Below are 26,202 nucleotides of genomic sequence, written 5' to 3' on the forward strand. Positions count from 1 at the left end.
CCAAACCAGTTCCGAAAAACACCAAAACCCAAGCTTGTTTGTCCAGCAACTACCTTCTGGTTGATACCTAGTAAAATTGGCAATTCAGGCGAAATTGAACGTATCTCTTCTCAGCCTTCAGCTATTTCAATGCGCAATTAATTATTGTTGTTAGCACCGTTCAGAATCCGCAGAATGGACATGAACAAGTTGAGCACATCGAGATAAAGCGAGATCGAAGCAGCGATCTCCTCCTCAACATGATAGTGCCGCATAACCAGCTGTGTATCGACAAGAATATAGCCCGAGAAGATGAGCGCACCAAGCACACCATAGACGATCTCAATGGTGCTGTTGAACGGGATGAACATAGCCACGAATCCGAACAGGATCATGAACCACAGTGCGCCGAACAGATATGGCATCCAGTCAGTGAAATCATACTTGGTCTGGCATGCGAAAAGCGTCAAGGCGACGAAGATCCCAAGCGTCAAGGCGAGCGCTTGGACAACTACCTTCGCGTCATAGAAAGATGTCGCCACACTGATTGAGTATGCTTCGAGGATGGTGAAGCCTGATAGGAAAAGAAGGTTTGCTGGGTAAGACTTTCGCTTCCAGAATGTTGCGAGCATGAAGCCCAGAGCGCCGAAGACGGAGATTATCATCAGCCAGAAGTTAGATTGGATCCAGGTGCGGTAGGAGGCGTTGAAGAAGGAGATCGAGCTGAGGATCGTTGTGAGGAGGAGTTGGGCCGTTCTGAGCGAGGTGTATTAGTAGAGACTCTGTAGAATCTATGCGCTTGTATCTGCGCTTGTAAATGGTGTTGGGCTTACAGAATGGAGTATACTTTCCGAACGAATTGCATTCGGATGTCAATCGTGCCTTCGGCAACGGTGCCTCCAAACTAGGTTTGTCAGTTTTCATCTTTCTAGCCCCGGCAAGGTCCTCTGATGGCGTTATACATACCTTGAAATCATCTGGCAGATTGTCGCCCTCACTGCGAGGCGCCGGCTCCGCTGTAGCCTGATAGGAGGGAGGGGCATGGGAGTAGGGCGGGTCGTCTAGGGAGTCCCGTTGCGGAGCGGGCTCATATCTGGTATTTGCAGCCATATTTGTAGGTTGAGAAACGTTTGGTCTCTCAGTACTGGTGTTGAAAGTTGGAATCAATCGATAAAGAGAGAGATGAGTGAAGCCTGGAGGTGGAGCCCCAAGTGATGTGACGGGTCACGTGTGATAAGCCAAATATGGGGCCAAGTGTTGCTTACGTATACACTTTTGTGGGGTCTAAGTGGATGGACTTGGTGGATCTTCGGTTACTAGGCAAGTTGGCTGTACGTTTCCTTATTTCTAGCTACTAGGGGGAAAGAGAGGGAGAGAGCAGAAGATATTTAAGAGGCGAAAATTCAAGGTAATATCAGGGAAAATGACACAAAAAACTATCAGTACATGAGAAAGCGGCATGGACGGCTGACTATTCTCATAGATATATATATCGAGGGTCGATGGTATACGGTTTTGGAGTGAGAGCATTGTACGGGAAACAACCATAAAAGATGACGATATCAGAGATCGTTGCGGATCAGTCAGAAATATCGATTAGAAAATTACTTGAACACTCACCATTCCTTCAACAGCACACAGTACTATGGATACTCTGCAACATCAAAAATTCCATATGATAACATGGAAAAATCACCCTAAGCTAATCAATCCAGTCGAACTCCGGTGCACAAGCAATGGCTGCCTCCCAGAGCTCCCAATACTCAGAGTACGCAGCAGCTTCCCATTCAATGGTCGAGATATTGAAGTCCGTACTGCCATCTTCCCCAAGCCCATCTCTTTCGACGATGACATGCTTCGATCTCAATTCTCCGTGGGTGAACACCGTTCTTTGGCCAGCAAAGGTACGATCCACAATCTCCTGTAGCAGTCGAACGTACGCAGGTCTCGTGAGGCACGAGAGTATCTCAAGGATTGTGACATCCATCTCTGGTTGATTTCTGAACGGGCCAGCAAACCCGGGCTCTTGATCATCTATCATGAAGAATCCGCTTTGATACGGCTGATAATTCAAGGCCCCGAGCTATCCTTGTGAGGGCATTTCGCGTAGCTTGGCGAAAGCATCTTTAAGCAAGTTGCAGATTTTGGTCTTTTTAGTGAGTTCCAAGGATGGAAGCAGCTTTTTGAGGGTTTGACCAGGGATATATTCCATAACGAGGTATCGTAGGTCTGTCTTTGGGTCGGTGAATGCTGAACAGGCTTTTGGAACGGGGATAGTGTGGTCAGCAAGAAATTGGAGGTTCTCGGCCTCAATAAGAGGAAGATGTTGTCCATGGTTGACTGCAAAGTGCTCTTTCACTCGGACGACTGTGGTCAATTTATCCTTTGCGAGAATATCAGTAAATGCTTGGGTTTCTGCAATAGTCGGTAGGCTAAATGTGTTGCAATAGATTGTACTCGACATTTTTGCTTGATCAAAAGAACGAGAGGATAAAAAGATGTGCTAGAGTAAATGCGAAGTGATGAAGAGAAGATAAGTCTGCAAAGTCGGCAGCTGGTTTCTCGAGATAAACTACGCAATCAAGCTTAGCTTTCAGACATCAATAGGAGCAAACTTGGTCCCTTTTTGTACCACTATAAAACAGTAACTACTAGCATATAGAATATGAAGACAGGAACACATTGAAGTATATGACATTTCTAATTCACTTTAAATATATATAAGTTTTCTAATACACCCGTTTCAGACACAGTAGCAGAAATCTGCCACTGACCTCTAGGTCCCCCCGATCTATGAAGAATTTGAATTGTCCGCGCAGGACCAAGCAGCCGAACCACCGTTTGCCGCGTAACTGTCCATAATGCTGACAACAGACCCGTATGTACCAGCGATCATCATGAAAGTACCTATAACAACAACGAATACACTCCAGCAAACCATGGCCATCCATCTCGGGGAACGGTCGACCTTGCCCTTGCTCCAGTTATCATACAACCACATGCAGCCCATGGGCTGGAAACACATGAATGTGCCAAGCAAAGCACCGATAAGCGAGACGAGACTGTCGAAGACGGGAATGGCGCTTGCGATAATGTAAGAGATCAGACCGACACCTGCGGTGCAGCCAATCCAGGATCCCCAGTGCACCATGCTGTTGGAAGTGAGGTGCTTGGAGCCTCTGAGGGCGCGAACGAAAATGAACTTTGCGGGTAGCTAGATTGTTATGTTAGCTCATGATCGATCGAGAATAAGAAATATCTGAGGAAGGAAGCGCTTACATGGACGAACAGCATCACAGTGACCAGAAGACCGGGAATGGCAAAACCATAACTAATCTTCTTCATAGTGGCACCAGCAGAACCAAGAGCAGGCGAGGCAACGTAAGAACCGCAGAAATAGTAGACCACAACACCAATGGTAATGTAGACAGCAGTCACGCTGCCTTGGCAGATGATCAACGAGCGGGTATAGTATCTGGGTTCGCGCATCTCCGATACGATGGAGAAGAATGCGGGTGTACCGGCGTAAGCGAAGACCATCGAGGCCACGGCAGAGATGGCTTCACTGAATTTGGGATGGGCAATGATCTTGTAATCAGATACCCAGACTCCCTCTTGTGGAGCCAAGACTGGGCGATCCTGAACGCCGACAGCGATAGTGACAATGAAGACTATAGTACGAATCGGGTTAGGGCTATGGTATATCCTGTGACGTCAGGGGGAACTTACTTGCAATCAGAATGCAAATTAGTCCAACCCACGCGAGCCAACTGATTTTTCCAAGAGTGCGAATACTGGCAAAGGCAATTCCTCCGACGGCTGCAACGGCTACATAGACAGCTGTGCATGTAGCATGAGTTGAGACGGAGTTGAGGGCGATGGAAAGACCAAGCATTCCTGAGCCGGCGACGAAAATCCAATCTAGAAGGTAGGTTAGTAGTGGATCTACAATTGTTCGAATTCCATAGACATACAGAGGCAGAATACAAAGCCGAAAACCTCACGACCGATCGCACCAAACATCAAGAAACCCGCATCGTCGATACCATAGACTGAACGATGGTTGAGCTTGAACACACCGACCATGTAGTCAGACCATGTTGTAATGATTGCAACTATAAGTAGGCAGATGATGCCTGGGACGAGCCCTAACGTATCAAAAGCAGCTGGGATGGAGAGGACACCAAGGCCGATTTGACTCTTCATCATGAGAATCACTGTTCCTGCCCATCCTACCTAAAAAGGTGTTAGTTTAGACCTACATGGATTTTCTTTTGTGGAGAACAAAATGGAATCCAAAAAAAAAGAATAAAAAATAGAAGAGGAACATACATTTCGGTAGTTGGGACCGGAGTCTGTAATTTCTCCAAACACATCATCGTGGTTTTGAACGTGACGGCTGAGATCACTGTTCTCAGATGGAGTGAGACCCTCAAGGTCTTTTTCTTTTTTCATATCCATCATATTGGAGACTGGAGAATGTAAGGCGGATACAAAAACTGGGTCTTGGAGTATGTGGATGCCACGCCGCTTATAACTCCCTCGTCAGACCAGCGGCTGCCTGACAGACGGGGCAGAGAGCAGATAAGGGTTAGTCAATTGGAGTCAATGCAGTAAATGCTGAGTCGTCTAACAAGACCCCGATGTGGATACTGGCTATAATCGCTCACTTTGCAGTGGAATCATACGCTAACCCGGTTTCAGACTTCAAGCGCAGATCGGCCGGCAAACTGGGAAATAATAGATTATCGCATATTGTACATGACCTTGCGCTATGTAGGACCGGCCCGCTGTATGACGACAAGGACGTGGATACCTATGTGGAGTTGCAATGGTCGGGTTGGGATGCTCCATAACTCCATAACTACCCCATGGGGAGACGCGGAGAAGTTCGAATTGTGCAACCTTAACTAAACTACATTACGCCCACAAAAACGCCTCCGGACGCCTCCGGACGCCCCGAGAAACCAGAGTAATATTGTATGGTACAATAGACATCTTTTCTCTATGTTCCTAGGATATGACTAGAGAACTACTGGACTACTCAGGTATGGAGTACCTTTATCCTTTATCAATGTTATCAATGTTATCAAAGTCTAACTGGCATTGAACAGCCTAGGAGATAACCCCCTATTATCCAATCCAGATAAGCTGGATTTCATAGGATCGACGTCACTGTCGTATGAGGGGTTAAAGGGGAAAAAAAAGAAAAATTAGGGAAAATAGGGGGCTTAGGTGGCTTAGGTGGCTTTTCCAGTGGCCAAGCATCCGACAACCGGTTCCTATTCCGTGAGACATTTGCTGAGACCGGATACCGTAGCCGGTCACCGCTCACGTGTATATGGTACTTTGTACGTTGATATCATGATCCTATTACATCTCATGTTTCTCTTGTTTGGCATTGGTTGGGTTTGACAATGTACCGTTTGGCCCCTTTGGTTGGGTACGCGAGAGTGCGATCGTCGCAGTCCCGGAACACCGAAATAGGAATCTGCCAACTGCGAGCCGCGCTGCGGAAATGTACATATATGAAAAGGGATCAGACCGACTTGCCTCTATACGCCCTGTCAGAATCTTAATCTCTGCTGTTCGGACACTCCGTAGACGAAAATTTGCAATACGAGCCCTATCCACTGGTCTTATCCACTCTAGGGCTTCATTCTTTTCCTTGAATTGGCATATGGAGTTATCGATGAAACGTTGAACGACAGTACTTTGTGCACTGTACGGAGCACGGAGTAGATAGGACTTGAAGACTAGTTCGCCCGGTATGATCCACTTTTATTATGTGCTGTCAATCGCATCCTATCTCTATCGCTGACCGGTCACGATAGTCTCGAACCTTGTCGGTTCATGCGCGATTTTCTTCTGAGAAATGTTCTAGAAGAGGTCCGTGAAAGTATGCAGGATCCATGCATGGAGTTGCCTTCTAGAAACAATCCCGCCGGTAAGAGCTATAGCCCTAACATGGGTATCCTGACAAGGGTGTCCTCCGCCAAGACAGCAAAACGACAGTAACCGCTATAGGTAGGTCCTTGCCTTGGTGATGGGACATCATCAATAACAAAAATATTTTGTTGAGTCTATCGGAGGCTGGGAAATCAAGCCAATGGCAGAATACAAGTCCCTCCGCATTGATCTTGCTTCTTCTCTCTTCCTCTTTCGCAGGGTGATTATTTCCCGCAGCTCACTCACAGATCCGGAAGATATCGAATCGGTGTGTCTTCATCGGCTACCAATCGCGACCGTCGCTTCAATACTCTACTATCCCATCGAGGCATAATTTGGCAGCGCTGCTGCCATGAGCGATACAGGCAAGGGGGTATGCAATATACAATATTCCAGCCCGCAGAGATACACCGCTAGGCCAATCTCGATGTTCGTCCATGACCACAAAAGCCTCGCCACGCAGGATCTAGACACTGCCGGCGCTGGCCGACGAGAGACATTTGGATTTAGGTTCACCGCGCTGGATCTAGGCCGGAGACAACTTCCTAGATGGGAACTTCTAGGGGACGTTACACAACCAAAGATCTCTGTGAAGAGAGGAACGGTTGCATTCATTCCGTGAGTAGCGGAGTGGATGGGAGGGAGGAGGGAGGACAGAGGGAGAGGAAGAGAGACCTAACTACATGCCAGGTGGTCTCGATCCAATTGGTGGCCTGAGGCTACCAAGCAGTGTTTCAAAGCTCGTTCAAAGCTCTCGGCCAAAAGTACACGCAGTTCTCCCGCAATAGCCATGCAACTTGGGCCTAGTATCCCGAGGTCACCTTCCAAGGTTGTTTTGTTATCCTCATGGACACCCACCCGATGATTGTATCAGGCAGGTCTCCCCGTGGCTCGGCCATGTGTATAGAAGAGGAAGGAGCACGTACCAGGCGGATACGCTTCCGAGGAAACAACTACCTCAGGCCGGTCTCGGGCCAAATATCCGTTGGGGTATCTCCTACGATTGTGGCGAGGAAAGCTGACCCCGAAACCAATATTAATATTTATAGCAAGATAAGAAGTATATGCAAGATACTGGAGGATATCTATAGTTTCACATCACGTCAAAGCGACGTCCCGATGGGGCAGATAAACAATATCCGTGGTAATTGGCACTGGCAATTGACACAGCCCACTGCTGAAACCTACTCAAGAATTCTCCCCATCGTATCCCTGCGCTCTGAGCCCGGCCTCGACCGTTGACCTTCAGCCACTGACTTCGAATCCTCATCCGTGCTGAGATCCGCCTCGTCGTCTTCGTCCGTGCTATCGTCTGCGCGGTGCGCCATATCCCGTCCAACACTCGCGCTGGATAGGAAATTAGGTTGACGTCTTCGCTCGAAATCTTGGGCGTGGGCTGAGGCCACGATCGTGCCGACTCGGCTAATAGTAATCGAGGGACGACGGTGGCGAGCGCGCATACTAGACATGGACGGGGTGCCGTGCTCGACATCACCGGGCGACATGAAGGGTGTTGAGACGTGCTGTTGCTGGTCTTGGAGTTGGACGTCTTCCGCTGAGCCGTCGAGGGGCGCAGGTGCTGGGGAGGGAATGTCGTAGGGGAGAGGGACATCACGGGAAGCACGGAAGAGGAGGACGTTTGTGCAGTGCTCGTTTTCAACGCGGAAAATGGACCAGACGCCACGACGGCAGACTTCTGAGAAGGCGACCATGAAGCTTAGCAAGGCGGACTGCTGGATATTGGTGATAAATATAGCGTAGAAGATCCAGTTGAAACGGACGACCACGTCAAGCAGCATTGCGGCGTAGTATACCCATACGCGACGGAAGGCGAGGACTTCACGGAGCATTGGGTTCTTGGCGTAAGGATTACCCAAACTCCAATCCATGATTAGATCCCATACTGAGGTGTAGACGGCGTTCAAGAGAGCGAAGGTGATGAATGCGGCTTGGAACCGCGTGTGGAGGTTGATGCGGTACATGCTGAGAGTGGCATAGTAAAGGACGCCAAATATGTACTTGCCCAAGTTCAGGAGGTGGGGGAATGCGTTCTTCGTGTCCAAGTATCGACGAATACACTGGAAAGCTCGCCAGACAGAGGGAAGGCATTGGAAGAAGCCCAAGAGCCGAGAGTGGGAGGAGTTGCATTTAGGAGGGTAGCCCCAGTACGAGGCATATAGACAGAAGAAGAGCTCGATGTTCCCCATGGCATATGTTTGAGAACAGTACATGTCGCCGAGGAAGAAATCACGAAACTCGACTGGGTAAATTCCGGCAAGCAAAAGGCGCCACTAGATCGGTCAGATATGCTAGATGGACATCGGTGCAATGTCATATCAACTCACATTGGAAAAAGCGAACCACTTGCGGCTTCTGTGATAGAGGACACGGGCCGGCAAGAAAACAATTATAATCGTCAAGCCAATAAGGACCACAGGCCAGTAGATATACATGTGGTTGTACCATGAGAAGTTGAGCCACATGAATAGGCCCATCAAGAACAAGAAGAAAGCAGGAATCTGTACCTAGTTGTCAGGATGAATCATCAAAGCTCATCAAATAGGACATACCTCCAGCAACTGACGCCACTCCAGGGTGTGTCTGGTATCGTATTCGAAAACAAATGCATGATTGATCTTCGACTTTGTCCAGATCATACAATCCAAACAGAAGAGCAAGACATGGAACACAATGAGGAAATACCCACCATATATCTGCTCAATCGGTTAATGAGGTTAAGCAACAGATGAAAGAGCGAAAAGCATACCTGGAGGAGATAACTGGTCCGAACTTTTTCAGTGGCCTCACCTGAGCGAAGGTTTTCCGAAGCATCGACCAAGGCCTTGATGGAAAACAGAGTCCCACCCATCAACAAGAGACCAGAGCGGAAAGTGTTTGGTGAGTAATCACCGGATTTGTTGATTGTGTGACGGAGCTTGGAGACGGCGATTTTGCGATTACCACGCTCAAAGTAACGGGCATACAAGTCTTCGACCGCTACCATCAAGCTCTCAATCACCTCACTCTGTACAAAGGACGCTTTGTTGACCTTGTCAGACATATACCGGAGCGGTGGGCGGGCATTAACCGCTTTATCATATTTCTTGTTGATCTTTCGGAAAGCCGTTCGATTCAAGTAAGCATATCCTTTGAGCAGTTCCACTCCGCGGTAGAACTCCTGCAATGCATGCTTGAGCTTGCGCTTAGCAGAGCGGTAGGGCACTTCATTGCTCTGTGGATCCTGTCGCCGCATAAAGTCTCTCCGGTTGGCAATGAATTCCCGATCTTGGGGGTGCATGCCAGGAGTGGCCATCTGCGCCAGTGCTTCCGTGTTCTTGCCGAAACGATTTTTCCCTCCAAGCGTATCCCTGATTCGAGCACTCTTGATTTTTGCAAATCCATTTGGTCGCTGCTGTGTCTGGGGGTGGTCACTTTTGGCGGCTCTTTTAGCGGCCAGGACCTCTTGGATGCGCTGGTCTCGCATGATATGTAACTGCTGGCGAAGAACCCGCAGTTTCTCGGTGGCCTCTTGCTCTTTCATCACATAGAATGAATCGATCTTCTCTAGCTCGCTATCCAAGAACTCGAAGAACTCGTCTTGGCGTTTATCGAACTCGGCGCCAGCGCCAGAATCATACTGTGATCGTCTCCCGCCGGACTCTCCCTCGGCTGTGAACACGCGCCGCAGAAGCTGTGATGTGCGGTTGCCCGACGTCACCTTTGTCAAGGCGTCACCCATCTGACTTTGATAGCTCATGCGTTGGTCCAATTGCGGCCTCTGGGCCGGCAAGGGCTCTGAAATAGGATGAGAGGGCGAACCGTTCCCTATACCACGGCGTTCCATGACAGGTGAAGGTGTCCGTAGATGTCTGGGTCTGTCTGTAGTATCCTCGTGTGGCAGATAATCCTCATCTGGGTCAAGTGCCGGGTCCGGAAGTTCAAAGGAGGCTATGTCTGAGCCTGCTGTATGGTGTGGTGGGGGTGGCGTTGCTAGTATACTTCCATAACTACCAACATTTTCAGAAAATCGCGATCCTGGCGTGCGAAGCGGTTGTCGCTCGGTTCTGGGCACTGGCGTGGAGCGCGCTATGGATGGCGAGTTGGCGCCATTTCGCTGTGGTGTTGATTGGAAATTGTCTGCTGCAGCATCGAGATGTTTATCGGTATTGGAGGGCGTGAGAGCAGAGTGCGATGCAGCGCGACCTTGCAGGTTGGGAGTAGGATATCGATTGGACGAGACATGGGGACTGCGGTGTGCCTTCTGGAGCGCCCGAGTGATGGCTTTGACTTTCTTTTTGCCGGTCTAGATATATATCCAGGTAAGCGCGACTGTTACACAATAAATGTAGCGAAAACGACCTACCTTGTAGTCGAGATACTTTGCCCGCCATTCAGGAACTAGTTCCTGTTCTAGCTCTCTGCGGATTGAGTCAGCCACTGGAATGTCGCACACCGTCACTGTCCCGGGGGTACAAACTTGGCAAATTTCATCCTGAACAACGAACCGCCGTCATTTCATACAGTCTTGGATCTAGAACTGTCTGCTTCGATACACAAGTGCGAGGGGTAAAGCTTGGGCGGCAGTGAATCAAAGCTCAAAGCCCAGGATATAGGGGGAAGAACGAATAGTGTCGAAAAGAAGAATCTCGAAGAAAAATAAATAGAAATTCCAAGACGATATATAAAACTCGAGAATCTCCCAGAGAGACTGCAACACCGCAAAACTCTTTAGCTGACCCTATACTTTTAGCACGTGTATGAGCTCATCAGCTCTGGACGCCTGGATTGTCAGGCCAGCAACCCGCTATCGGTCATCCTTGGATGTTGATTGGCTGTAACTAGGTCTGACCCCACAAGGCCAGATTCCTACTAAAGTTAGGGGAATCTAAGAACTGGGGACATCCTCACTTCCATACTCCACGGCTGATCCAATATTCAGCCTTGCAGTCCGGTACCCAATTTCTGTACATGACAAAAAGCAAACATCCAAGACGACGCAATACATCGGCGATTGACCCAACGACTGGTCTCCTATCTAAGCTACGACAGCATTGGAATGCGGCCGGAATGCGGTCGGTGGGCTCTTATGGTGATTACTGGCTTAAAAAAAGCTCCGGAATCCATGCTGAAGCTTGGCGCATATTTTCTGGTGCATATTGAGTGCGTTTGAGGGAGGTAGACGTACGTATAGGGCTACGTACGTCTTGTCGGAACTATGCGATGCAAGTTCGTGCATCGTGCTTCCTATTTCGGTTCTCCGTACATGCGATATACATACGACGTCGATATCTACTCCGTATATCTGGCTTGGATACGGAGTTCTATTTGACACCTTACTTCACCGCTCTTTCAGGTACGAAATTGCGACAATCAAATTGCTGGATACATCACATGTCTCTCTTACGACATACGATCACAGGGCGTTTATAAAACAAGTTTCATTATTCATCCATTGCCATCGCCGAAACGAGTGACTTAGTAGTTGCGACGCTCGTAACGCTCCTCGTACATGTGCTCGGCATTCTGCTTGGCGTGGCGGTGGGCCTTCTCACGGTCAAACCAGTCCATGCCCTTAGTCTCGGCGAGCTTGTCGACCTCGCCGCCGACGATTCCGGCGATGAGCTCTTTCGCGAAAGCGTGGCTGACTGGCTTGCCTGTTTGTTCGAATCCAAGTTAGAAATTGCTCATCTATTTATCAATTTAGGAATGCAATGCAGTGTTTCACCTACCTTCCTTGCGCTCGTAGTCCTCGTAGGCCTTCATGGCGGCAAATGAAGCGGCACCGGCAGCGAACTCATGAGAGAACTTGCCCTCGTGGTGCTGTTCACCGTTGTACACCTCCCGGTGCGCATGCTCGGATTCCTCTAGCTTGGCGTCAGCATGGCTTTCGCTTTCATGGCCAATAGAGACATATTGAGATATCGCCGGCTATGCAGGTCGGCTCGGGCCCTAGTGCATGCAAGCAGTAAGGGTTTATGAGCGTCTCTACTCTGCAGGGAGATCAGACTTACCCCAGCCCCAAGCCATTTTGAAGTTATATAGATAAAAGGAGGAAAGTGAAAGGAGGATTGTAAAGTGTGGAAGAAGCGAGGTGTGTAACCGCAGTGAGGGGGATGAGGGGATCTTATACCAACGCAACAGAAGCGAGACCGCGGAATACTCCAGAAGGGCTAAGGAGTACGTAGTCCACGTTGTACTAAGATTTGGGTATAGCTTTCTCCCCCCTGTCTCAACTTGAGTCGCCCCACCATCCATCCGATCTACGAGAATAGTGTCCGGGTCCTATGCATATACCTTCAATGTATGATGTAGATATGTTAGAGGGCGGAGCCAATACGTCCCTCTATAGTCTAGTACACGAATCAGAGCTGACTTCAAGAGTATTTGGCCCTAGCTGGTTGATTTGGACAGGTACTTACTCCGTACATTGTAGTTATTGTCGGATATCTCGGGCGACGAGGATACGACTTCATTGGGAGCTGCGGTGAAATCGTCAGCACCACCGCATCGCTAGTCTGCGACCTAATTGGCCAGTAATAATATACAGCGGACTTTTTGTAATGATATCCGCTAGGAGGTGTTTTAGCTTTCACTGAGTCCCAGTTGAACGACCTTCCTCCAATAGTATGCTTGGTCCAGGGGTTGTCCCGAGAAACAATCCATATACATATCAAACCGCCTAACTCCACAGCGCATAGATATCACCTTGTTACACTTTGTACGATGCATGCCGTACTACAAATCTTACTTTGCGTGGGGTGCTTTCCGAGACGCTGAACACACAGTACAACTTCCACCCTCTCGGCGTTACGAGTTTTCCCGATGTCCAATAATGCGCCGATCTGATGGATCTGAATGGGTCATCTCAGCCCTACCCCACTATTAACAAACGAATAAGGAGAGGACACAGGCGATACTAGCTCCATTGAATGCCCATTATACAGTACATATTACGCATTTCAAAAGTTAGAAACTAATTTATTAGATGCCAAGACATCAAGAGGCAAGAGCCCGGTTTAGCCGAGCCGCCAAGCCTCTCCCTAAGGCTTGTTGTCGCCTTACGAGTCTCGGCAACACTAGCCACGAGTAAGTGGCGGTGAACATGGAATGCCAGGTGTGATTGCGTGTAATTGCCTCAACAGTGAAGTTGTAGAGCGTATCTTAGGATGTGCTCGAGGGTAAAACTGAACTCAAGAGTGCCTTCTAATACACGAGGCTCATCCCAAGCCGATTACGTACTGGAACATCGACCTCAAGCCACACCTAGACTAAAATAGCACACGGTTTGATCATCGCAGGTGGGCCGCGACATATTATTATGTCAGCACATGCTTCAATGGGGGTGAGTCTGGGATAACCACGGAGTATGTGTAGTCTAGATTATTGAAAGGAGGAAAAAGGAAACAATCTTTACCAGTGTGTATTGGCCGGCTATTTTAGACACAACGCCACATGTGTCAGATCACTGATACTACCCTAACCTCCATAAGAACCACTCGAAGGCAATGGCAAACAATATGCATTCTGATCCACCCCAGGCAACCATAATACATCAGCCGAAGGTGAACTCGTCTCCCCATGTGAGACGTAAGCGGAGTATCCCGTACATCATTGACTAATATACGGAATGACAGTAGTATTCCTCCGTATACTACTCCGTTTATTGGCAACATGTATACATTGTACTCCGTACTTTGTACTGATCAAGGGCTCCTTACCATATCCTTACTAACAACCTTCCGAGGCTGAAACGGGAGGTCTAAGCCACACTTACCACGCACTTCAGCCACACTCCCATTCTCCGAGCTCAAGCTCCGCAAGCTCCAGTTCAACTCGGTTCAGCTCACCTCAACCTAACCCGATCCAAAATGCCAACCAAAAACCCCACTCCATCCGACTTCCCATCCGACCTCACCGTCACCGTCACACCTGCACCGCCCTCCCCTTCCCAATCCACATCCCCAGCCCCAAATATCCTCCTCCTCCTGCACGGCCTCGGCGACACGGCCGCATCATTCACAAGGTTCGCCGAAGCGATCCGTCTCCCCGAAACAACAATTGTCACAGTCCAAGGCACAGCCCCACTCCCCTTCGACCTGGGCGGATCCCACTGGGGCGACGATGTCTCCTTTGACTCTGCAACCGGCGCATTAGACATGGACGCCGGTCTGACGCGCAGCACCAAGAAGCTTGTGTCAGAGGTTGTGCGCGGCACACTCGTGCAGAAATGCGGGTATGCGCTGCGCGAGATTATGGTGCTGGGTTTTGGACAGGGCGGAATGGCTGCGCTTGCTATTGCGCGGGAGCTCGGATTGAGGGGTAATGGTAACCTCGGCAGTGGGGAGGTCGGTACTTTGTCTGGGGTTATCTCTATCGGGGCGCCGTATCCGTTATCTGGATCTAGGGTCGGTGATAAGAATCGGACGCCGGTGCTGCTGGTTGCTGGGAGGGATTCAGTGGCGGTGTCGGATGAAGCGGTGCGTAGGACGAAACAGGTTTTTGAGTTCGTTGAGGTGAGCCGTTATGCCAGGAAGGGGGATGGGATGCCGTCGAATCGGGAGGAGATGTTGCCTGTTATGCAGTTCTTTGCGCGCCGGTTAAGGAGTAGGCAGGGTGTGCCTGAAGGGAGTGTGGAGATTAATTGAACCTACGAGATTACATGTATAAAATTGAATGTTATTTAACAGTTTGGTGTCTCTGAATTGGATGGTTGGGGTGTTCGATATGAGGTGCAGGGGAGCCAGAGAACGCAATTGGCGAGTCTCAGCACGTGCAAAATCAGCGCTCGATGACCACGACTGGAACAGATCAATTTTTAGTGAGATCTGTCAACATTCTACAGGATTTGTGATATATTCTCTAGTGGCAGACTCGATCTGTCAAAGAGGGGTTATGGCGCCTATCGACAACCCACAATTGGTCGGCTTCTCAGGTTCGTCGATTTCGATCACATCCAAGTCATCTGATCTTAACACTGATTGGTATAGGCTAATTGCCTAAGCCAAGCTATGAGACCACATCTCGTGAGAAATTATCATCTGTGGAAGTTCTGCATACACACAAAAATTACTTGAAAAGGTAAATTCATCACAGTGCATGAAATAAACTCAGGCTGACCGCATAGAACATGGCCTACAACCTCTCAATAGAAGTCTTCGGACCTGGCGATAGCCCCACACACCGATCCCACTGGGGGTTCATGATCAACAAACCCGGGAATCTGGAATTCGGCGATCTCCTCCAAGTCGAGGTTATTGATTCGGACAGGCTGTGGTACGGATTTGCGCCTCGGTATGCGACGAAGATCATCGATAAGGGGGCTGTGGGGATGTGCAAAATTGCCGATCTCACATCTCAGCAGCGACACGATGCGATCAAAGTTATCGAGAAGGAGCCAGCCCCGAAAGATTCGATTGGCCGGTGCCAGGACTGGACCTTCGATGCTTTGCTATCTTTGGAGATTGAAGAGCTCGTTCCGCCTGGTACTTCTGAATTTTGGAAGGGAATGATTGGTAGACCGGCGCGAGAAGTTGCAGCAGCTTGTGGAACGAAGTGGACTGCCTTTTGATACATACGTTATGTCTTATATTTTGATGAACTAGAGGGTATGGGAACAGAATGATTGGGGTGTTGGCGGAGAGAAGATGATAGTATTTGTACGAAATCGTCTTGCGAATCTAGTGACATTCATTCAAAAATCTTATACCTGTGTGCACCTGGGTAGTATGACTTGGGCCTCTTGCTCCAGAAGATCTAGGCTCAGGACAAAGTACCGAGGTAGATGCATTTTTCTCGAGCTCCGATGTCGGGGTGAGTTTTTATTGTTAAAAAGGCGAGAAATGGTAGGACGCAGCTCACACCAAGTTTTGATATGCATATATGCAGTTGGCCGCAGGTTACATCTATGTATAATCATGTCCACCTAGCCAGATATCCGAAAAAAAAAGGATTGTAGCGGCCTTTCACAGTCGACAAGGATATGTTCGTGAACCCCACGTTATATGCATGTATGTCCAAAAGTAAACCACCAGCTATGCACTGAGACTCCCCAGAATCACGGAATGCCTCAAGCTCGAAAGCACAAACTCCCCACCGTATCTAAATGCAACCAAAGCCAAACGATAATAAAAATCATTTTTTGATCCCAATAACAGCCAGATTGCGCGGACTCTGACCATACTCAAAGACCGGCTCAACCCAACACTCCTTGACAGAGTCATGCTCACGCAAGAACTGCCAGCGATCAACCACAATAGCAGCCTCCACAACTTGAGAACTGAACGCCATCAGACTCCACACAACACTGAGGTTCTTGCGCGTGTGCAAGTAGTCCGCTTCATAGCGCTCCAACTCCTCTTCTGACATGGTACAGATGCGCTCCTTGATCAACTCGCCACGGGTCGGATCACGGCTCAATTTGACCGTTGCAGCGCGCACATATGCAGGGAAAGACTCGAATGCGGTTTTGCGCAGGGATCCCACGATCAGCGCTATACCCCCGGCCTCGGGGTCATCTGTATCATCTTTGTAGAGATCATCTGGGATATCAGGCTTAGGAATGATGTCACGGTCTAGAAGAACGCGCTGCAGTAAAGCGCGGTAGAAGTGGCGTGTGAAGAATCCTTCGCTGTCGTCGCGGCCCCAGTTGTGGGGCGCTTGGACGGCCATTGAGCGGGCTGTGATGTTGAGTTTGAAGCCTGTGGTAGTCTTCGCTTGATAGGTTTCATAGAGCTTGGACATTGGAAATCCGTGTGGGTCCCATGAAGATCCAGTTCGTTTGAGACGAGGGTGGGCGGATCGAAGGATAGGGATTTTGTATGTTGCTGGTCCCAATCGCTCTGTCAAAAGGTTGTAACAGCAGCCGATCATGGCAATTGCTACAACGGAAGGGTTGAGAACCAGTGATCTGACTCCGTGATGAACGAGGTTTCCGCATGAATGCAGAGATACGACCATCACCCGGGCGTCACTCGGTTTCTTTTCTTCTGGTTCAATAATTTCTTCTGTGCTGGTCCGGGTTTCAACCGACGTCTTTGGGTCGACGACGTGCTCGATGATCGGTTCCAGGTAGCCATCTTGGATATTATGTTCAATGTAACTGACGGTGCCTCTGGTATCGACCTCCGGTCGTGGCTTTGGTACGTGTGGCTTGTGTTGCATTTTGTGGGTCGAGCCGAGCACATCATGGGCTTCTAATGTCATCTCGCCTAGCATGTGAGAGGTTGTCGTATCTACATCCTGCGCGGGAGGTTCTTCTGACACTGCATCATTGACTTCCATTGGGGCTACCGTCTCCGAGGCAGGAACCCGAGGCGTTTCCGAGATGGCCAGGTCTGGGGTTAGTTCTGGGGTGTCGGTACAGTCGATGCATTGCCTTTTGAGTTTGTTTTGCTTTGCATTATGAATTGTCTTTTTCTTTTCTTCGGTTGCCAGTCGAGCATGAACATCCATACGGTTAGCACCGCTTATGTATTGGTGCTTTCGCTCAATGGCAATGATATGTTTATGATATGGCGAGCTTGCCAACATGCGCCCCAGGTAGTTTTGTCCCGATCCAAAGTCGACAATGTGAGACAAGGGCTCTCCGCGCCGCTCGTTAACAGTCTCCGACAAAGATGCGACATAGCGAGAGAATTGCTCTACTTCGTGCTTCTTCTTCTTGTTCATGCCGACAGCAATATGTCTCGGGAGAGATTCGCTCTTCTCAGGTGGGGTAAATTCGCGGCGGAAGCTCAGTCGTCGAATGTTGCGAATATACTCCAGGAGCGTTGCGGGCGGGAATGCGCCTCCGTTCCAAGTCCTGCCATTCTCGGGGGAGAATTTACTTCGGCGGGTTCGCAGAGCGGGCTAATGTCCTCTCGTAGGAGTAGTTGCAAGATGCTGTGGATATCATGATGGTCAAAGAATGATCGCCAGTCTTCCGGCAGTAGTGAGGTGTAAAGATCGGGATCGCGCGTCAGGAAATCGAGGATATGCACTCCACCGCAAACGTTCATGAACATAACCGATTCGGTTGCGAAGGAGAGGAGGGCCTGGACATATTCGTCGGGATCTTTCCACTCATCAGGGAGTGGAAGGGGATTGCGTGTCGTCATGTCAAATCAATGTAATGACCAGCGCAAAAACAAGCATTCAATTCCTGAAAGGGACATTCGGTATCTTGTGGGGAATGTTATCGCATTTTTTTTTATCTCCCCGCGGCGGGCCCAAGGGCCGCTTAGTCATCTTCTAGAGTCGATTCGGGGAGGAAAATCATCCGAAAACATCAAGCCGGAAGAGTAATGCCCATGTGATGTAGCATATTGTTATATGTACTCACTGATACTTGGGCTTTCTCAAATATCTTATGACTATCCATCACCTCTGTGAGACCTATCCCCAACATGAAATTCATCACTATCTTCTCTGTCGTCTTTGCCACCTTTGCAATAGCAAGGGAAGGTGGAAATAAGGTTGAAGGAAAGTCGGATCATCGTAATCCTCTTGCTACTATCATAGACCTTGCAGCCGGTGGAGATGCAGATCTAGACGATGTTTGATCTATGATACTATCATGTCTTGGTGGAGGTTTTCCCTATTCAGTTAGGTTTCCCTCTGCCGTTATGCAAATGCAGAGGCTTTTTTTTCTACAATAATGAATGACACTGTCCTGGACTATGCATGTCAGATCTTTGTTTGCCTCTTTTTCTCGGGTTCAGACCTTTTTTCTTTGTTATGAGCCTATAAAGACTTTCATTGCAACAAGTAGATCATCAACCTTCTACCCTTGCCCACTATTTGCTTCCTGGGCACATCAAACGTGTATCACGAAGATATCTGCTTCTATTCATTCTGGATATCTTTCCCTTCCCAGGTTTCTTGAAATAAAGGACCAAATGCCTAGCACAGAGCCAGCAGAAATCGAAGAAGTAGGTTCCGACATTGAACGACTTGACCCAGATGGCAATGTCATCACTGTTTCAAAAGGTCAATCTCCTGGTGAGACAAGGCGCTTTCTTCAACCAAGCTACTCTGTGTTGCTTTCCTAGTATTTGCGAAACTATTCGTGCCAAATTCCTACGAATGGACGCAGATCTTAAAGAAAAGGATATCACAGAAAGTATGATTTTCTTGCCTTTTTCTGTCATTTACTTATAAGAGTGGGAAAGGGGAAAACTATCTTCAAGATATCCAAGGAAAACTGAAAATAGAACTGCAAAGAAAACTTGAAGGCCTTCTAAAAAAGACATCATCAGGCCGTATGAGGGGCCGTCTACCTTGTATACATACTTTATAAGGTGCGTGTAAAATCCAAATGTCGTAAGACTTAGGCTTATACAATAGGGAGTGTATTCCGGCCAGCTTCTGGTAAATTGGAGGTATGTAGGACTTACCGGGGCAATTCTGTTGGTGCAATATGAAGTACGGTATATACACAGGTCAATATATCAATGTGCTTCGCGAAACTCAAAGACAGACAACCCCGGCTTCCTCAGTTGGACTTGAAACAACGGAAAGACCAACCTTGGAAGATTCCATTCAGGTTCATAGAAACAGCCAACCAGACAGCGGTATTCACTAAATTGACCCCACTCCCATCAACTGCCTTTTTCGGAAGTGTTTACTGCTACAACAGCCCTGAGGACGATGTGGAACTTCAACATTCTACCCACTATTTACCATCTTAGGAACTTGAAGGGAGAGGAGCTAAAGAGCAGCGAAAAATTCTTCAAATCTATCTCTGTGAAAACAAGGTTACGTTAACAAGACTCAGAGCAGTGGCTCGATGAAAATTTTAACAGACTAGATGGTTCGCCTTCGATTCTGCCCCAATTTACTAGTGTATATAAACTGGTCCTCCTCGTAGGTATTTTAGATTACTCTGAGAATAATCCACAACTTTCTTCCCCTACGTTGTTTTCTTACGCCCAGCTTACAGCAATCAGTCACAACTCGCGTACATTTCTTTCATTCATTCTCAGTCATGAGCAGGACAAAAGATGCCCAAACCTTACTCCAGAGTACACATGTAGCCCCGGAAATCTTCGAGTTACGTCCGGATTATCGCGTCCTCCTAATGGTGGTTGAGGGTATTCCCGCAGGCCCAAGCGATGGTTTCAGCGAGGCTCTCCTGAAAGAGGCTGAAAATTCCGTCAAGGACAAATTATCCAATTGCCCCGTTACAGAACTTCCACACATCGCTGCATGGCGTGAGGCTTACAAAAGCTTCGGAGCTAAGCCTCAAAAAACGCGCAACAGCCTCGAAGCTTTGACTCGTCGCGCACAGGATGGGTTGCCGCGAGTCAACCGGTTGACCGACATCTACAATGCCATCTCTGTCAAATATCAAATCCCATTCGGAGGTGAGGACCTTGACAAATACGACGGATCTCCCGTCTTGGTCCGTGCCTCTGGTGATGAAGAATTTCAAATATTTTCTGGTGGGAAACCACAAACCGAACTTGCAGCGCCAGGAGAGCCAATTTGGCGTGACGACAGTGGCATCACTTGCCGACGCTGGAACTGGCGACAGGGCCCACGGACTGCTTTGACCGATGATACCTCGCGTGTTTTATTCATCCTGGATGCATTAGAGCCGCTCACAGACGATGTTCTGGTTCAAGCTGCCGACGACCTCGCTTCGGCTTTGAAGAGCCTGTCCCCGGAGGTGCAAACAATGCATCGAATCATTGGTCGTTCGATTTGATATATCATTGATGAATTTCTCAGTGGTTTAGGAATTGCGTGTCAATGAAAATATCTGTGTCTGTATATGGAGTCAACATTGTGAGAAGCAAGACCATCGATTTTAGACTGTTAGGGCGGAGAGTGCCTATGAATATTGGATTTAAATACAAATACAATAAAGCCTACATATAGAACAAATCAATAGGCTCATACACACAGTCAATCAAACACTCACAACCAATACCCTCAAAAGACACATCACGGGTATTCTTCGTATAAAAGGTGCTCCCAGATGTCGTTCATTTTTGTTGTCTGCTCAACTCAGGTTTGGGCGAAATATCTTTCCATCCTATGTACATTGACTTCTTTCCATATGAATTATTGTACTTCTATACTATTCACTCAGCAGAAGTTCGCTGTTGGGCAGTCCAAAGTCGAAATATCCCCCGGATACAGTTCTCGACGGGGACCCAGCACATCTACCCCATCTATTATTGATATGCCCCAGAGCCCTGGTAGTGGGCTCAGAACAGTAGCATAGTCGTCATATGTACATCGATCAAGCGATATCAGTTTAACCGGTCGAGAACTGTTTCCTGATGTGTAGGGGAGATTCATACATCTGTGGCAGTTTAACCATAGCTTAGGTAGCTTCTAAGGCAAATTCGAGCGCCACACTTCAACATACTTAGTATTATGATGAGGTATAATGTTTTCTACAAGCTTTTGCCACCCGCTATTGTTATGACCTTGCGTCATCTGATTATCGAACCCACGTTATTCCATTCTACTATGTCCTCAGATAATTGAGAATTGCTAAAATTCAGTCCGGGCCACTCTTAACTCACGATTAAGCCCATTTTGTGAGGGGTGCTCAGTTTGACTGCCTATCCATCAAGTCGGCTTCAGGTTTCCTCCTGGATATTGGAAGGCACTCTATCTCGTTGAATTTTTACCATGTTCGGGCGCCGATACCTCCGCCGTCCAGGTGCGTTGTACAGATACTCCGGAGAGCGGTATGCAGAGACAGCAATTATCTTAGACATACACAGAAATATAGCCCGGGGAAACTGAGGGATTATCAAACTAGGCAACGCCTAATGAAGATTCGTTATCCGTGGCCATGTGAGTTATTTAATCTAAAGTAGTCTAAAAGAGTCTGGTACCCAATCGAGTTGCGACAGAAGTCGTCGAATATATTCATCTCGGAGCGTGATGTACACACGACCCAGCTTTGCCCTTCTCATCTTACATCAGACTGAGATTATGGATGCTCCAGATATAGCTGTTTCTGGCTGAGTTCATTGTCTTCCTTGGGATTTTTTAAGACGAAGGCAAACTGAAAATGGAACACTGCTAGTACATATGTTGAGACTGACGTGGGAGGAGACGTAAAATATCCAAACTATGACGTCAGGTCCTATGTACACACGGAAATTCTGTTCAGCTACACGGGTGCATTGTACATCGTAGTCATCGGCAGTTCTTATATAAGGACCAGCTCATTTCGGATAAAAGCTAGTTCTGTCAATGTACATCTAACAGCATATTTCTCTTTGCTGACAAGAATCATTCAAGAAACTACCCCACAATCTCAATGCTCAAAAAGATACATCATGGCAGAGGCGCATAGCAACAGCAGGACTATGCGCTCTGTCGTTTTTGATGGTCATCCACTCAAAGTTCACGTCCGTGATGTTCAAAAAGCACATATCGTCAGGCAAACGGACGCCGTGGTTCGGGTCACTTCAGCCGCTATCTGCGGCTCCGACCTGCACAACTACCATGGTGTGTTTGGCAGCAACCAGGTTCCTTACCCTATTGGACATGAGGCCATGGGCTTTGTCGAGAAAGTCGGAGCAGATGTCGATTCTGTGAAGGTTGGGGACCGGGTCATTATCCCTGACATTCCTGATGGCGTCAGCCTGGATTTAGAACCAGCTATCAGCCCTGCAGTGGCATTATACGGAGAAGGGCCCGACTTTGGAAATTTGGGAGGCTGTCAAGGTACGCCTTAGCGCTGCAGAATCACATCTTATTATTGCAAGACTTGTGTCTGACTGATGACTGGCAATGCCATTCTCAACAGCCGAATTCGTCCGCGTCCCACTTGCGGACAAATCCTTGATTATTCTCGATAAGGACTTTGATCAGATCGAGGATCAGGATCTGGTTATACTTTCAGATATCTTCCCTACTGCCTGGACAGGGGTCACTTGGTCAGGCTTCGAGGCCGGGGATAAGATCGCGATTTTTGGGGCCGGCCCAGTCGGACTTCTTGCTGCGTATTCAGCAATTCTCCGTGGAGCCTCTCGCGTGTATTCCATTGATTATGTCCAAGACCGCCTCGACCTTGCAGTTTCCATCGGAGCTATTCCGATCAACTTCACGAAGGGCGAACCGTCGGCGCAGATTCTGGCCCGGGAACCAGGTGGTATTCAGCGCACTGTAGATTGCGTTGGAGAGGAATGTGTCAATGAAAAATTGAAACCCGATCAATCTTTCGTTATCACACAGGCGTTGAAGTGCACCTCCGTGGGTGGTGGTTTAGGGGTCATTGGAGTACATTTTGCTGAACCGAATTCTAAGGGAGTTCAACGAGGAGACACCATCTCACCAGATATGACGTTTCCCATCACACTTTTCTGGGAAAAGAACATGAGCATTCGTGGTGGCGTAGTGGACAGCAAATTATTTGTTGAGCCACTGTTGGAACTCGTGAAAAGTGGCATAGCTAACCCGGGCTTCGTCTTCTCTAGCATCGTCGATCTTGAAGAGGCACCAAAGGCGTATCATCGATTTTCTGAGCACTTGGAGACGAAGGTTATGATAAAATTCTGCGAGGACAGGGATGCAAGAGCCAGATGAGAAAAGTTGTGATGGCTAAAAGTGTTTCCTACATCTTATGATTGACCAGTTGTTCATAATTGAGGTACTGACTCTCGCCAGCTACCATTCAGTTCTCTCACCCCCAGGTGTTCAAATATCTACCAATTCGCTCTATAAATTCAACGAAACCTTCTATGATAGTGAAAACTCACAAACGCTCTTTCACATCAGTCGTAAATCCGTACTGCATAAGATACTCGTTAAGCTCCTGGTCTTCTTTCTCCAAATCCAGATCTCTACTTTCTGGTAACAAGTAGTAGACCATCATGCCGAGAACAGCGACACCACCAGCTAAGTAAAAGGTAGAGCTGTTACCAGCACGGTCCTGCAAGGGAGTAAAACACTGCGTGCCAACAGCAGCACCCGTTCTACCAAAGGCTGTCGCGACACCATATCCCATGGACCGCATGGCAGTGGGGAAAGACTCGGAAGATATAAGCCCAATTGTAGCACCGGGCCCCATATGGCCACATGCTTGCAGCAGACCATATAGGACAACGAAGGCCGCAATGTTTTGAGAGAGCTTTGAGTATGTACCACCGATAACGAAACCAAGCACGACATATCCAGCGAAGCCCAAAATCCCAGTCCAGCGACGTCCAATCGCATTTGTAAGCCACGCCCCCAAAACAACGCCGGGAACTGGCAAGGCCGCCAAAATTACCTGCCAAATAGCGGTCGTCCGGACATTGTGATCTGTAACCAAAGAGGAGATGATCGTGCTGGACATGATGCTGTTGGGGAAATTGATGAAATCATACAAAAAGAAAGCAAGTGATGTAGTCAATAGCCTCCACCAGTAACGTCGTGCAAGAAGGAGACAGAGACGCCACGACTTCCGCTGTCGTTTGAAATTTGAATGGTGAAAAAGAGACGAGTCCACCATGAAAAGTCTCAAAATTATAATTGAGACTGGTAGAAGGGTTGCAATGGAGTAAATGGCGTGGAAGGCGATAACAAGGTTGTTGTCCGTGGCAATGAGTGTGATCAAATAGATTATCATCAAGACTGGGCCCGCTAGTGTGGCCATCAAAGTCGTGAAGGAGACAAACATCGGTCCTCTGTATTTTCGAATGATCTAAAGCTCATAAGAATGGATCCAAGTGAGAGAGTGGCCAAATACTTACCCAGTCCGATTCTTCAATCCCAGCAGCAGCACTGGGAGGGTATTCACCTCCGACACCAAACCCAGCAATTCCACGAACCACAACAAAGTACCACAGCATATTGCTGGATGGGTGTACTTGCAAGGCCAGTGCCGCCATCAGCGTACCGATTTCGACCAGAGAGGACGTGAAGAGCAATCCGGCGCGTCGTGAAAACATATCAGAAGTGTATCCGAAAACAACAATACCAAGGATCGCTCCGACGATGACTGAGTTGCTCATTCGGGTCTTCATATCGGAAGAAAACTTATTTGCTCCAAGAACCTGCTTGAAAATAACATTTGTAGGATTGGCGAGGGTGTTTTGGAAGCCATCGCTAAAGTTGGCGATATACTGAGCGAGTCAGCAGGTGAAGCTCGAGTCCGTCAATACCGGACTCACACAACTAATGATGGTGATATTACTCTGCCATCTGCTTGGACGATATGAATGTATCACTTCTTCAACATCTCCACTGACAACAGTGTTGGCGTTTTTCGTCTCAATCTGTGGGGACTTGCATGTTCCACTTTCAGTGGCTGCCATCTTTCAATTTGTGAGTGGCAATCAACGCTTTCAATTGGACCGTAGAGACATGCCAATCTTTATAGATGTTCCGACGCGGTGTTAGAAAATCAAACCATCTTCGGTCAACGTCCGAATCTACCTAGCCCGATCTTGAAATTTTTTTGGTCCGCGGAGATAAGCATTGTGGGTTTGTGTCAAGCTTTTGATAAGATCGCGATACACTTCGCGCCCCTGAATAGCCCCGATTACAGGTCGGGTTACGTAGGGGTATAGTGGCCAGGGTTACTTTAGGTAATGTAACTACTCCCCCGGTACCTATTAAGGTCAATATCAGGGTATCACTAAATCTAACACCTACTTAGGCGTGGTAGAGAGATTGTGGGTTATACAGTATACGTGGGTGTAGAATGATATCCTAGCCACCGGTATTATATCCTTCGTCATTTATAACTTATTCTACTTCGGCCGCTCTCTTCTACAGGTCTTTATCGATAGCATAGGTCTCTTCAACAGATATAAAATTCAAAGTGTAAGTCGCAAGCCTAACATCTGGTATTAGCCGAAATCAACCCGATCCCAGCCGTGATCGTATAAATAAGGTCTCGACTAAGTAAGATACCGTCTTCTTTTATTAAGAAGTGACAATACTGATTCGGAGGATAACTTCTTTGAATAAGAAGTTAGATTCTGAATCAGTGAAAGAATGCTGGGAGTCGTGACCAGTATGAAAGGTGCTTATAACCTGATGATAAAGATGTTGATGATATTCTCTATCTAGAACTGGACTGGGGAGAAAGAGAAAGAAAAAAGGAATAGGACTTTGATAACCTATTTATACTACCAAACATGGTCCCATATCCTACTGTATGGTAAAATATATCAAAAGTTAGCACTTAATTTAACGCAATATTAAGTCTACTTGAGCTGGTTTTCAGAAGGATATCTAATATGGGGTTATATGATAGCAATTTTTAGTGATAAATAAGTAGAATTATACGTGCTGAGTCCTCAGTTTTGAACAGGGCGAAAGATTAGCCCCATTGAG

The 26,202-nt window shown here is 47.9% G+C and overlaps 13 protein-coding genes across 13 annotated transcripts; 5 read left to right on the top strand and 8 right to left on the bottom strand.

Moving 5' to 3' along the window:
- Window positions 1-137: 137 nt before the first annotated feature.
- N7500_007277 (Bax inhibitor-1 family protein) lies at window positions 138-1,089 on the bottom strand (the record flags this gene model as incomplete). Its single annotated transcript, XM_056678421.1, has 3 exons — window positions 138-735; window positions 813-883; window positions 946-1,089. 3 exons carry the CDS (start codon window positions 1,087-1,089, stop codon window positions 138-140), a joined length of 813 nt encoding a protein of 270 aa, XP_056533421.1.
- Window positions 1,090-1,681: 592 nt separating this feature from the next.
- N7500_007278 (uncharacterized protein) lies at window positions 1,682-2,020 on the bottom strand (the record flags this gene model as incomplete). Its single annotated transcript, XM_056678422.1, has 1 exon — window positions 1,682-2,020. One exon carries the CDS (start codon window positions 2,018-2,020, stop codon window positions 1,682-1,684), a length of 339 nt encoding a protein of 112 aa, XP_056533422.1.
- Window positions 2,021-2,062: 42 nt separating this feature from the next.
- N7500_007279 (kinase-like domain-containing protein) lies at window positions 2,063-2,443 on the bottom strand (the record flags this gene model as incomplete). The annotated part of the gene is made up of 1 exon (XM_056678423.1): window positions 2,063-2,443. One exon carries the CDS (start codon window positions 2,441-2,443, stop codon window positions 2,063-2,065), a length of 381 nt encoding a protein of 126 aa, XP_056533423.1.
- Window positions 2,444-2,770: 327 nt separating this feature from the next.
- Window positions 2,771-4,443, bottom strand: N7500_007280 (Amino acid transporter transmembrane; the record flags this gene model as incomplete). Its single annotated transcript, XM_056678424.1, has 5 exons — window positions 2,771-3,193; window positions 3,259-3,650; window positions 3,709-3,900; window positions 3,954-4,215; window positions 4,312-4,443. 5 exons carry the CDS (start codon window positions 4,441-4,443, stop codon window positions 2,771-2,773), a joined length of 1,401 nt encoding a protein of 466 aa, XP_056533424.1.
- Window positions 4,444-6,280: 1,837 nt separating this feature from the next.
- On the top strand, window positions 6,281-6,550 carry N7500_007281 (uncharacterized protein; the record flags this gene model as incomplete). Its single annotated transcript, XM_056678425.1, has 2 exons — window positions 6,281-6,301; window positions 6,332-6,550. 2 exons carry the CDS (start codon window positions 6,281-6,283, stop codon window positions 6,548-6,550), a joined length of 240 nt encoding a protein of 79 aa, XP_056533425.1.
- Window positions 6,551-7,112: 562 nt separating this feature from the next.
- Window positions 7,113-10,419, bottom strand: N7500_007282 (SPX and EXS domain-containing protein; the record flags this gene model as incomplete). Its single annotated transcript, XM_056678426.1, has 6 exons — window positions 7,113-8,219; window positions 8,274-8,447; window positions 8,499-8,642; window positions 8,696-10,231; window positions 10,292-10,346; window positions 10,406-10,419. The coding sequence occupies 6 exons, from the start codon at window positions 10,417-10,419 to the stop codon at window positions 7,113-7,115; spliced, it is 3,030 nt and encodes a 1,009-aa protein (XP_056533426.1).
- A 984-nt stretch (window positions 10,420-11,403) lies between these two features.
- On the bottom strand, window positions 11,404-11,955 carry N7500_007283 (DUF3759 domain-containing protein; the record flags this gene model as incomplete). Its single annotated transcript, XM_056678427.1, has 3 exons — window positions 11,404-11,582; window positions 11,658-11,792; window positions 11,940-11,955. 3 exons carry the CDS (start codon window positions 11,953-11,955, stop codon window positions 11,404-11,406), a joined length of 330 nt encoding a protein of 109 aa, XP_056533427.1.
- A 1,841-nt stretch (window positions 11,956-13,796) lies between these two features.
- Window positions 13,797-14,573, top strand: N7500_007284 (alpha/beta hydrolase; the record flags this gene model as incomplete). Its single annotated transcript, XM_056678428.1, has 1 exon — window positions 13,797-14,573. The coding sequence occupies one exon, from the start codon at window positions 13,797-13,799 to the stop codon at window positions 14,571-14,573; it is 777 nt and encodes a 258-aa protein (XP_056533428.1).
- Window positions 14,574-15,055: 482 nt separating this feature from the next.
- Window positions 15,056-15,496, top strand: N7500_007285 (uncharacterized protein; the record flags this gene model as incomplete). The annotated part of the gene is made up of 1 exon (XM_056678429.1): window positions 15,056-15,496. The coding sequence occupies one exon, from the start codon at window positions 15,056-15,058 to the stop codon at window positions 15,494-15,496; it is 441 nt and encodes a 146-aa protein (XP_056533429.1).
- Window positions 15,497-16,059: 563 nt separating this feature from the next.
- Window positions 16,060-18,023, bottom strand: N7500_007286 (uncharacterized protein; the record flags this gene model as incomplete). Its single annotated transcript, XM_056678430.1, is given in 2 exon segments — window positions 16,060-17,736; window positions 17,754-18,023. The coding sequence occupies 2 exon segments, from the start codon at window positions 18,021-18,023 to the stop codon at window positions 16,060-16,062; spliced, it is 1,947 nt and encodes a 648-aa protein (XP_056533430.1).
- Window positions 18,024-19,891: 1,868 nt separating this feature from the next.
- Window positions 19,892-20,614, top strand: N7500_007287 (B3/B4 domain-containing protein; the record flags this gene model as incomplete). Its single annotated transcript, XM_056678431.1, has 1 exon — window positions 19,892-20,614. One exon carries the CDS (start codon window positions 19,892-19,894, stop codon window positions 20,612-20,614), a length of 723 nt encoding a protein of 240 aa, XP_056533431.1.
- Window positions 20,615-22,211: 1,597 nt separating this feature from the next.
- Window positions 22,212-23,463, top strand: N7500_007288 (glutathione-independent formaldehyde dehydrogenase; the record flags this gene model as incomplete). The annotated part of the gene is made up of 2 exons (XM_056678432.1): window positions 22,212-22,602; window positions 22,685-23,463. The coding sequence occupies 2 exons, from the start codon at window positions 22,212-22,214 to the stop codon at window positions 23,461-23,463; spliced, it is 1,170 nt and encodes a 389-aa protein (XP_056533432.1).
- Window positions 23,464-23,632: 169 nt separating this feature from the next.
- Window positions 23,633-25,175, bottom strand: N7500_007289 (Major facilitator superfamily domain general substrate transporter; the record flags this gene model as incomplete). The annotated part of the gene is made up of 3 exons (XM_056678433.1): window positions 23,633-24,562; window positions 24,612-24,983; window positions 25,032-25,175. The coding sequence occupies 3 exons, from the start codon at window positions 25,173-25,175 to the stop codon at window positions 23,633-23,635; spliced, it is 1,446 nt and encodes a 481-aa protein (XP_056533433.1).
- Window positions 25,176-26,202: the final 1,027 nt, after the last annotated feature.

This window comes from Penicillium coprophilum, assembly GCF_028826855.1.
Source record: "Penicillium coprophilum strain IBT 35676 chromosome Unknown utg000004l_segment0_segment0, whole genome shotgun sequence".
NCBI lineage: Eukaryota > Fungi > Ascomycota > Eurotiomycetes > Eurotiales > Aspergillaceae > Penicillium > Penicillium coprophilum.